Genomic DNA, 10818 nt, shown 5'->3' with positions numbered 1-10818 from the left:
AGGTGCATTGAGCTGAAAAAAGCAACAGGGTCAAAAAAAAAGAGCAAACACCCAAATCTTCCTTTTCCTTTTAAAGCTCTGCTCTCCCACCATCGCGTGCTGGCGGGCCGGGACACGGACACAAGCAGTTATTTTAAACCAAGCAGTGGGCAAGGTGACGGTGGCAGTGACGTGGGGACGGGGACAGGGTGGCATTTGGGGATGTTGCAAGCAGTGCTGGGCGTTGCTGGGCGGTTTCAGGGCACGTAAGCTGGCGACTTCCTGAGCTGCGAGCGCTGACTTCCTGAGCGGGCACGGCCAGGGCGGAGGTAGGAGGAATTTTGCTTTAATAGATAGATAAACTTTGCTTTAATCAATTGCTTCTGCCCTTCTTCTCCTCCAGTCCTGAGCTGGGGGATGCCAGGGCCACAACCCAGCAGCCACACTGCACCCTGGGCTGCTGCATGCACGGCAGCCCAGCGACGTGGGTAGGATGTACAGCAGGTGTAAATAGATGCTGGTAGTATTGCCCCAAAGGTGGGGTTAGGATGCTGTGGGCTGGGGGACCAGGGGTAGGTGCGCAGAGATGGAACCTCCAACCCCAGGCAGCATCACTGCTGGGTGCTGAGATGCCATTCCATCCTCAAAGGGAGAGCAGAAAAGGAGTGCGGACATACGGTAGCAAAGTGGGGGCTGCGCTCTGCAGGAACCAACGTGATGGCAGGGCAGCCTCTGGCACACACACAGCCCTCAGGGCGCTGGTATCCATGTGCTCCATGCACAGGATAAGGCCACACCAAATCACGGCCGTGTGCTGTGCCCCTTCCATGCTCCTTCCAGCCACACCCCAGCCCAGGGACTCCTGGTGTCCCCATCGCAGCACATGCCCTGCCCAGCACCCTACAGGATTGGGCTGGAGGCTGCACAAAGGGGCACCCTCAGCAAATCAATCCTGCATGGAAAGACCCCCGGCTGGGTGGGGGCACTGGGGATTCTGCGGAGCTGCAGCCACCCTGAAGGTTTCGCTGCCAGGGATGCAGGCATGGCCCTCCCCGCCCTCCTCCTCCTTCTCCTCCTCCTCTTTTTCCTCCTCCTCCTCCTCCTCCTCCCGGAGCGGAGGGCGGCAGTACCCGCAGCTGGCGCTGCAGCGGGTAAAGCGGCTGCCGGGGGAGTCTGATTTCCAACGCCGTGTATTAATAACCCCCACCCGCCCCATGCTAAGCCCATGTGCAGCGCAGTGCAGGGGGCACCGGGCTCCGGGAGAGCAAGGTACGAGCCGGCCCTTGGGGAGATGTGGGGGGGAGAGGGGCCGGGGGGTGCGGGGTGCGGGCTCTCAAGGGGTTGTGGGTGAGGTTCAGCCCCCGGGGAGCATCGCGGGCACACAGATTGGGGCCGAGGGGTTCGGGGGAGCACAACCCGTGGGCGCAGAGCCGTCGCTAAGTTTGATAAATCACTGCTGGAAGCAAAGGGAGGGAGGGGGGGGCACGGCAAACCCCGCACAGCCCTCTCCCCACCTTTCCCCGCACTCCTCAGCTCCGGCGGTTGAGTCCGAGGCTGCGATGTGTCAGCGCTGCAGAAAACTGCCTTATTAGGAGAGAAAGGACCGGTGAAAATCAGCGCTTTCCGTAAAGCCGCTGGGGCGAGCCGGGGGCCGCTGGGTGCCAGCCTGCACTCATTCCTTCGGGGATGACGAGATATGAGCTCAGCCCGCGGGGCCGGGAGGTGAGAGCATCCCCCCGCCCCCCACTGCAGGAAAAGCACTCAGCAGCCCGACGGCCGTGCGCTGCTCCCTGCCCTCAAATAGCACCTGGGGAACGAGGGATGGGAGCGGCGCTCGGTGCCCACCCGGGAGAAACGCCCGGCTCGGATGACACGGCAAAGTGAGCGGCGCGGCGCTCTGCGGTGCTGCGCTCCGTCCCCAGGCAGCGCTGCGCCCAGCCGTGCATTCCCGTGCCGTGAGGTTATGGCACATGGCTGGGCAGCGGGCGCGTTGTGCTGGGGACGTCTGACCGGGCGTGCGGGGCGAGCTGCAGTGATCCGTGCGGCATTACAGGGACATGGGGAACGGCTGCTGGGTTTCAGTGCTTGCTCTCTCTCTGTCACTGTCACTTCAGAATGGCTTTGCTCCTTCATTCTGGCCTGTGCTGATGCCAAAAGCTTGGGTCCAAGTAGTCCTCGGGGCAGGCAGGTCCTGTCCCACCGCCCGCTGATGTGTCCCTTCTCCTTCGCAGGGACCTGATGGCAGAGCCAGAACCGCCTCCAGAACCACTACCAGATGAAGCAGGAGCGGCCCCAGCCCCACACCCCAGGGCTCTGTGCAGCCCAACAGACCCAGCGCCGGGCCTGGGGGCTGCTCCTGCTCCGGGTGCCTACAGGGAGCTGCAGGAAGGTGCTGGGGACACGGCCTTGAACCTCACCATGCTGGGGGCACTGCTGGGTGAGGAGACGGCCGGGACAGGGGCACCGCTGGGGGTGGATGGAGCAGAAATCCCACTGGATGCAGAAACAGATGAACAGATCCTTCTGGATGTGGATGCTGGTGGGACAGGGATCCCACTGGATATGGATGGGGCAGGAATCCCGTTGGATGCAGAAGATGAAGCAGGGATCCCTCTGGATGTGGATGCCGGCGGAGCAGCGGCGCTTCTGGATGCTGATGGAGCGGGACTCCCACTGGATGTGGAAGCAGAAGGATTAGGGATCCTGCTGGATATGGATGCCGCCGTGGCGGGACTCCTGCTGGATATGGATGGGGCAGGAATCCCACTGCACGTGGATGGGGCGGAGATCCCACTGGATGCAGCCAGGGCAGGGATCCCATCGGCCATGGACACCGACGGGGCAGGGATCCCGCCGGGCGCAGCGGGGATCGGGGTCCCGCAGGACATGGACGCGGAGGGGGCAGGCACCCCGCAGGCCGCAGAGGGCACGGTGCGGCCGTGCCTCAGCCTGGAGGAGCTGGGCGAGTATTTCCAGGAGTGCATCGAGGCGGTGGAGCAGCTGGAGAAGGAGCGCGATGCTCTGATCGAGGAGCTGACGCAGCTGCGCGAGCCGGCGCTGCAGGACATCCGCCATGCCCACCAGGAGATCCAGGCCGCCTGCCGGCTGCTGGCCAAGGTGGAGCTGGAGCGGGACAACCTGAGGGACGAGATCCGTCAGATCAAGCAGAAGCTCTTCAAGGTGACCAAGGAGTGCGTGGCCTGCCAGTACCAGCTGGAGAGCCGCCGCCACGACCTCTCGCAGCACGCGGCGTATCGGGACGAGCTGGAGAACCAGGCCGGGCGGCTGTCGGGAGAGCTGAGCCGCCTGCGGGAGAGCTGCGAGAAGGAGAAGGAGGCCCTGCGGCAGCGCCTGGAGGCCCCGCCGTGCCGCCAGGACGCGCAGTACCTGCAGGAGAGCCGGCGGCTGTCGGCCGAGTTCGAGAGTTTGGTGACGCGGAGCCGCCGCGGCCTGGAGGAGCACTATGAACCGCAGCTGCTGCGGCTGCTGGAGAGGCGCGAGGCGGGGACACGGGCACTGCAGGAGCTGCAGGGAGAGGTGCAGGGCATGAAGGAGGCCCTGCGGCCCTTGCAGGGGGAGGTGAGCCGGCTGCGGCTGCAGAACCGGAGTCTGGAGGAGCAGATCGTGCTCGTCAAGCAGAAGCGCGATGAGGAGGTCGGGCAGTACAGGGTACGTGCGTGGCGGTCCCTGCCAACACGGCGGTGGGTCTGGTCTGTAGGGCTCAGGGGAGCAGGGAGACTGGGGAGGTGACAAAGCTCTGCGGGTTCCGTTGAAGGCACTTTCCTCCCTGAGGATTTACACCGTGCCTCTGGAGGAGCCCCAGAGGCTGAAGCTCAGTGACTCAGCAGCGCTGTGCCCTGCTGTGTGCGGCCCACTGTGCAGAATGAGCTTTGGGAAGGGCTCCACACCTCAGGTGCTGCCTCCAGCCAGCAACACGCAGAGGCACCGAGGAACCCCGGGGACAGAGAGGAGGTGCAGTGCTGCATCGGCCCCACAGCTCCACATCAGATGAAGCGGAGCTCAGGTGCTGGAACAGAGCCGTGAGGCTGAGCCAGGCCTCCCCACAGCACCTCACGTAGGGAGAAAGTACAATTCAATATCCACAAGAGCCCTTTTGGCAGGGCAGCCCCACCATCCATCTCCAGCATTCCCAGCCATCGTCACCACTGCCCACAGCCAACACCATCCCTACAGGCACCGCTGTGCTGCAGCACTGCGACTGGGACCCTCTGGCTGCCATGGTGCTGCTCAGGGCCCCACCTCACTCACCACAGACCCCCACTGTGCCTCCCCGCTGCTTTTTCCCCATTCCCTTGTTTATCTACTTCAGTATTTTAGACTATACAGCGCTGACAGCCTTTCAAACGCACACCCAGCAGTGTGAGGGACAAACCCTGCCAGCAGGGAAGGCAAAGCACAACTGCACGCCAGCCCTGGCTGCGGCTTTGGTAGGGAAGCAGAGGTTTTCTGCAGGGGTTTCTTAAGACCACCGCCATGGAGCAGGGCAAAGCTTCCCGCATAACCGGGTTCTGTCTTCACCCCAGGAGCAGGTGGAGGAGCTGGAGGACAGGCTGAAGGAGCTGAAGAACAGCGTCCAGCTCCAGCAGCGCAAGAACCAGGAGCTGGAGGAGCTGCGGAGCAGCCTGCACCACGAGCTGTCCATCTACAAGTCGGTGTCTGTTCCACGCACACCTCCTGTCCAGGCTCAGGCTGCAGTGTAGAGCTGTGGAAACTGCAGAGCCTTTGCCATGCAGCTGTGTCATGGAAAGTTCTGCACAGAGTAGAAGCAGGGGCTGCCTTCCAAGGGACAGGCACAGCAACTTGAGAAAATATACACTATTTCCTTAGGAACAGTGGAAGGGAGCTGGGTTCTCAGTTTGAGAAGCACTGCTGCAGAGTCTTTATCAGAGGGAACAACCTTCTTGCTTCTAAATCTGCTGCTGCTTTCACTCAGGGCCTCTCTACCACATTTCAAAGCTCCACAACACATCCACAAGTTTGTGTTGCTACGTTAGCCCACATCTCAGCAGTACACACTCTTAATATTCTCTGCAACTTTAACGCTACACAGAGTTCCTTTTTCACCTTCCCCCTGGGACTGCACTGAGGGAGGGCATTCCCCACCCCAGCAGCTGCAGCTCTTCTCTCCACAAAGCACCGCAGCGCTGAGCCCAGGGAAGAGCCAACCTTCCCACGTTGGTGCTGCGTCTCAGTGTTGCAGTTTATTAATAGAGAAACTGCAGCATCTCTGCTGTGTGGGGTCCCTGTGAAGCACGGGGTGCAGGGGCTGACATGGAGCCCCAGCTGCGGCTGCAGTCTCTTAACACCCAGAGAGCTACAAAGCGCCACTGCTGGAAGCGACAGCGCTTCAGACTTCTTACATGTCAGCTCACCTCCTCGAGTTTCACTTTTGAACTGGGAGTCGGAGAGCAGCAGCCTCAGAGCTGCCTCCTCCTGTGTCTTGCAGCAGCAATCACAGCTGCCTCCTGCCGTGGCTCCCAGCAGCAATCACGTTCCCCGCTCTCATGCCAAGGGCTGGCCCCAACCGTGCGTTCAGTGCCACGCACCGAGCCAATTTGAGCACTACCTAATTGCTTTTCCTTCACACTGGGAAAAGGAAGATTTTTTTCATTAGTCTGTGTTTCGTATGTTCCATATTTAGTATCCTAAATTCACTTTCTACCCACACAGGGGCTGCTTAGAAATCTACGGCCACCTTTGCAAATCTGAAGAAAAACCAGACCAGGAATGTTAGAGCTGAGATTCCCTCCTCACCGAAGGGCAGTGCTGGAACCCGCAGGGTCGGCTCCTCTCGCTGCTCCTCTCGCTGCCCAGCCAGCAGCACCACTCTGCTGTGGATCTTCTACTAAACTGCTTTTCCACACGTGAGCAGAGAAAACGGTACTTGCACTGAACAACGGACGCGGCTGAAGAATCACACGTGTATGTTTTGCTGTGTTTGGGAAATGTATCTCGTCCTGTTCCGTAGATAGAGCATATAGACCTGCACAGAAGGACTCGGGGGCTGAATGCTGAAGTTTACGTACAGAAACGTTTCCTTCTGTAGCTCAGCGGTGTCTGCTGTATTGCGATACGCTCCGCCGATGGCCACAGAAACTGAAGTCTGTGGATAAAAGGTTTCCACTTTATAGTCTCACACTGAAAATAAAGGTCAGAGTTTAAGGATCTTTTTATTTCTCAAAACTGTGTGTCAAAGGAAAATAAGCTCGCGTGTCAAACGGAGGGGCTTGAAAGGCACCCAAATATTCACGCTTTACAAAATAGGGTGAGAAAAAGAAATCACCACCCACGTTGTTCTGCGTAAGGGCTGAAGGCAGACCCAAAACTGAGGCAGCAGCACACTGCGGGAGGAAGGCACACCCACTGCATCCCTGACTGCTCTGAGCTATTCAGTACTCCTTTCACAGAGCAAGCAGCAGAAACAAGAGGAGGCAGCCCTGCAGACCCCAAATATACTCCAGCACCCACACGGCACCCACAGGCTCCTCTTTCTCCTCCCCTTCTCTGCTTTCTCAAGGGATGCAGTTTACCCTCCTATGAAAGCAGTCAATGCAGAAGGACAACATCAGCACAAAATCACACAGCCATGCAGCACATACGTAGAAAAAATTTATTCCATCTGAAGCACTTACACGCAGTTAGTCATGAGGAACACGAGGAGCAACGGGTCGCTGGTGGAAGATGGGCAGGAAGTAGTGGTCAAGGACTGACTCCCACAAAGGCAGTTTGCCCACGTCTCATTTGCTTTATTTGCACCAGCTACCACTGCTGCTGTAGGTCACCGGGCTGTGCCATCTGTGGTACATCGTTGGTAGAAACAGACACCTTTACAACTTTGTGGCCCCAAAGTTTTAAAAACCATTTCACAGAAAGGAAAGAAATATATGTGAAAACACAGCTCAAGAAACACACAATAGAACAAGATGCACGGAAGGTGAGTGATGCTCTGCAGGAACAGCTGATGTATCCAAACCACTGTCGTCCAGGGGATGGAAGGAAAGGGGAAGGACAGAAGGAAGAACTGAAAAACCCAGAATTACCAGCAGAGACAAAAGAAAGTACAGGAAGAAATACAATTTCAGAATCTGCAAATCTCTTGATGTATCTGCAGAGGCAGATAAAGCCACGCAGGTACAGATCAACTAAAAGAATCCCAACACTTCTGAGCTGTACTGAAGAGGACAAGACGTTCCCCACTCCTTTCTGAACTACCGGTGGATTAACACTTGCACCATCTCTGCTGCCTCAAGTACCCTCTGGCAGCTCTGCTGATTTAACTTTTGTTTAAGTTAGGCAAAGGCCCGCAGCTGTGGCAAGCTAAAGACAGAAAACAGCAACAAAAAGTTTGTTCTGCATGAGGAAGGCAGCTAAAATGGTTCGGCCAGCTCTGTACACAAGAGGTTGCTGTGGGAAGTCTGAGGAGCTGCAGCACAGCACCAGCTGAGTTGGACTAAAAGCCCTTTTCTTAGGGGAGTTCTGCCCGGGGTAAAAAGCACCGCTGATGGTTTCTACAGAAAGATGGCTGAACACAAAGTCTACGTGTGTCTCAAAACCAGTGTTAAGTCAATATCAGGGCTGAGAAGGAAGAGAAGGAAAAGGACTAGAAACAGGAAGGACCATCATCTAAGATCCTTGACCTTCTGGATCCACGCTTCCTTCTGGGTCTTCATCGTTATATATGTTCTCTGCCTGCAAGTCAAAGCAAAGGTGCTGTAGAAGCATTTACCATCACATTTAACAGGATGCCACAGCATTTCTCAAAGTCCTGGCAGATTTTCATCTGCAGGTGTGTGGCACCAATCCCCCGAGGCTTTTTGTCATGAAAGCTGCAACAGACTGCCTTGCTTTGAAACAGTGATGCACATTTCAGAAGAGTTCTGTTACTGCAGCTTATGGGCATCTGACCTCCTAAGGCAGAGATCAGAGCAGGCTTATATTAATTAACACTACTGTGCATACATTTAATAGATCCTTCACTTTGCAGCATCGCTTTTTCTAACAGATACGTTGCCAAGACAAAGCCTCTGTGAACCAATCTATAAATAAACCAAAAGTAGAAGCACGGTCTTTTCAAAGGTTATTTGAGCTGTAGGAGATTATTCTTCAGAACCTTCAGCAGCTGGGAGTTAAACCAGCACTTTTCTCCTATTCACCACCACGCTGCCCCTCTGCAGCCACAGGGGGTGTCTGTATCACACACAGAGAACTCACCCAGTACGACAGTAACAGAAACCTCGACTTCATGCTTGCATTTGTTGTGGTTGGTGGTGGTTGGCTGGAGTTCTGCTGTTTGTTTTTGAGCTGATATTTGTTTGTTGGGTGGTTTTTTGTTCTTTTTTTTTTTAAACCTTAGTTTTCATTCAAACATAGATGGGAAAATGTCACTTCTACTCCATACACCAGTACTAACTTTCCTTTTTACTATTAAATTATGAGAAGTACAAAACAGCTTCTCAGGATTTGTAAGCCCTTGTTTCTACCAAATCTCAAACATTTCTCACTGCCCATTTGAGATCCAGGCAGTGCTACAAAGCAAATCCTCCTGGGATTTGCTCCTGGTAAATAAAACCCAGGATGCTGACATTCAGGCAGTTCAACACTTCTCTTATCTACCACTTCCTGCACTCTCCCAAACAACTTACCATTTGCCAGACTTGCATGATATTGTCTTCTGATACAGAACAGATAACCCAGGGTTCATTGGGATTCCAGGAGAAATCAGAGATCTTTGCAGTGTGACCACCATGAATAAACTAGGAGTGAAGGGAAAGAAAAGGGTGGAGGGGCAAAACATTTCCAATCTCCATTGCGGAGACGAGTAACCGGACCAAACAATCAGCGAGGCTCAGAATTCTTACCAGCAGTTCTGGGGGACCATCCTCAGCATCCTCAGGGGACTGCTCTTCTCCAATTTTACTTTAAAAAATAATAATAATTGTGGGTTTTGTTGTCGCTGCTTGTGATGCAACTCATCAATATGATTTCATTAGGACAACCTGACTGGTTTGGGATTTACCTCAAGTCCCAGACATTCAGGCGGCGGTCAGTGCCACTGGAGGCCAATATGGTTTCATTGTGGGGAGACCACTGAACCTGCAGACAAGAATGAGTTTAGGAATGAAGTTAGTTTGCAGGACCCGTAACACGGCAGACTTTTGCTGTGCCTTATGGCATGAGAGCTTTATGAAAACTCAGATCATTATTACCTTGAAATAGAAACATCCCCAGTAACAACATCCTAAGGTAGCAAGTAGTTCTGCGTGAGCCTGTGTGCTAACAAAGTATCTCAGCACCAAAAAGGTCTCACGTGCAACTTCTTCTCTAACACAGAGCACATGTCACCAAGTATAAACAACCCTGCAGACCATTAGCTGCTCCTCCAAGAGAACTGCACCAATATAAACTCTGGATGCCTGAGATGGGAGGTATGGCTTACACATGAAAAGAAATCGCTGTAATTAAAGCTTAACTGCCCCAAAGCTCTCATTTACCACGACTGCTGGAGATAAATCTCTCCAAAACACACCACTTAATAGGATCACAGGATTAGAAAATAAGACAATTCTTCACACTAGCCTGACACTTCAAGATTCTGAGCATAACTGTATTTAGAGGTAACTAGTCTTTAAAAGCAATCCTTAGACAAAAAAAAACCCTTCCACATACTTTTGTTCTGACTACTGCATGAGTTGGAGATGGAAATATTGTATCTGCTAAGCACGTGCTACCAGTGATGTTAACTTTCTATATTTACACCAGCAAAATTAGCAATTTTTTTGTCACAGGATGGTCCAGCAATCTCCTTTAGTGGCTGCCACCTCAAGCCTTCCCACAGGACCAAGCTGAGAAGACGAAAATGCTGCAGCCATTTCACTGCGCCTTGCTGCTTCAAATCTGCTGCCATGAATAATTTACACGCACTGTGTACTGCTAGTGTTTCACTGCTGACACTGTGGGTAAAGCTCTCAGCCATTTCCTTGGTACGCTCTGCCCCTGGCTTTCTGGACACTCTGATCTGCCTTGGAATCCCCCCCCCACAGAAAGCTCCACAACAATAAAGCAGAAAATAATAAGCAGATGAGAGAGAGGAATGAGGTTTTTAAGCACAAGCACACTTCATGAAAACACACTGAAGACTACCTTCCATTTTACCTGCTAGCAGAACTAAGCTTGGGTGCAGGGAAGACACAGACATTTTGTTATACCTGAAATATTTCATCTTTATGTGATTCAAAGGAGTGCAACTTCAGCTTTAGGTTCCTCAAGTCCCACAACGCAACAGTCTGTCAAAGAAAGAAAAACATTTTTTCCTGAGGTAACCAACACAACACATCCACTCCAACACAGCAGAAACTAAACAAAACCGTTCCCAATTCAATAAAAGCACATACCTTATCAGCTGACCCTGTAGCCAGGATAAACTCACTGTAGGGATTGAAAGAGAGGCAGTTGACTTCAGCTGTGTGAGCATCCACGGAATGGCTGGGTTTGGAGGTGTTGTTTGACCGCGTATCCCAGCTGGAAGGAGAAGGAATGGAATGCAGACCTGGAATAAAGGCTTACAGCCCACCTTACGGGCAGAGCAGGGAGCAGCTGGGAAGGCAAAACGGACTGAGATGTTCAGCCTCTAAAGAAAGCACCCCACTTACATCATGAGCTTCTGATCATCAGCAACAGATCCAAAAAGAGATTCATGGAGCAGGTGCCAGGAGACATCTTCCACTACAGCTGTGTGCCCTGTGAAGATGGTCTTTGCATCCACCACTTTACCTTCTTTCGGAACAGCACTTATATCCCACAAGCAAATGGTCTTAAAAA

At 53.8% G+C, this 10818-nt stretch overlaps 2 protein-coding genes across 4 annotated transcripts in view; one reads left to right on the top strand and one right to left on the bottom strand.

Annotated features, from left to right (window-relative positions):
- Positions 1-200: 200 nt before the first annotated feature.
- SYNC (syncoilin, intermediate filament protein) lies at positions 201-6167 on the top strand. Of its 3 annotated transcripts, XM_010723462.3 has the most exons (5): positions 1101-1248; positions 1513-1701; positions 2211-3648; positions 4524-4648; positions 5671-6167. In XM_010723462.3, the coding sequence occupies exons 2-5, from the start codon at positions 1676-1678 to the stop codon at positions 5732-5734; spliced, it is 1653 nt and encodes a 550-aa protein (XP_010721764.1). In that variant the 5' UTR covers positions 1101-1248; positions 1513-1675; the 3' UTR covers positions 5735-6167. The 3 variants fall into 3 exon arrangements, with proteins under 3 accessions (XP_010721765.1, XP_010721763.1, XP_010721764.1); XM_010723463.3 differs by lacking the exons at positions 1101-1248; positions 1513-1701 and adding an exon at positions 201-308; XM_010723461.3 differs by lacking the exon at positions 1513-1701 and having other exon boundaries at positions 1081-1248.
- Positions 6168-6596: 429 nt separating this feature from the next.
- Positions 6597-10818, bottom strand: part of LOC100548773 (histone-binding protein RBBP4) — a 5713-nt gene continuing 1491 nt past the window's right edge. Inside the window, exons 2-8 of the mRNA XM_031556778.1 lie at positions 10650-10810; positions 10392-10518; positions 10206-10283; positions 9017-9093; positions 8859-8916; positions 8643-8753; positions 6597-7689 (exon numbers count right to left, since the gene is read on the bottom strand). Of these exons, the coding sequence (XP_031412638.1) occupies positions 7624-7689; positions 8643-8753; positions 8859-8916; positions 9017-9093; positions 10206-10283; positions 10392-10518; positions 10650-10810 (678 nt within the window). The 3' untranslated portion in view covers positions 6597-7623. The remainder of the gene's footprint in view (positions 7690-8642; positions 8754-8858; positions 8917-9016; positions 9094-10205; positions 10284-10391; positions 10519-10649; positions 10811-10818) is intronic.

The sequence above is a fragment of the Meleagris gallopavo genome, chromosome 25, assembly GCF_000146605.3.
Source record: "Meleagris gallopavo isolate NT-WF06-2002-E0010 breed Aviagen turkey brand Nicholas breeding stock chromosome 25, Turkey_5.1, whole genome shotgun sequence".
In the NCBI taxonomy this organism is placed as follows: Eukaryota; Metazoa; Chordata; class Aves; order Galliformes; family Phasianidae; genus Meleagris; species Meleagris gallopavo.
The sequence above is the reverse complement of the archived record's forward strand: the minus strand, read 5'-3'. Positions and strand labels throughout refer to the sequence as shown.

Excerpts from the sequence above, each read along its gene's own strand:
- SYNC (XM_010723461.3), top strand. The coding sequence starts at position 1,205 with ATGTGCAGCGCAGTGCAGGGGGCACCGGGCTCCGGGAGAGCAAG. Across the intron at positions 3,649-4,523 it reads AGGAGGTCGGGCAGTACAGG|GAGCAGGTGGAGGAGCTGGA; the intron begins GTACGTGCGTGG and ends TCTTCACCCCAG. Across the intron at positions 4,649-5,670 it reads CACGAGCTGTCCATCTACAA|GGGCTGCTTAGAAATCTACG; the intron begins GTCGGTGTCTGT and ends CTACCCACACAG.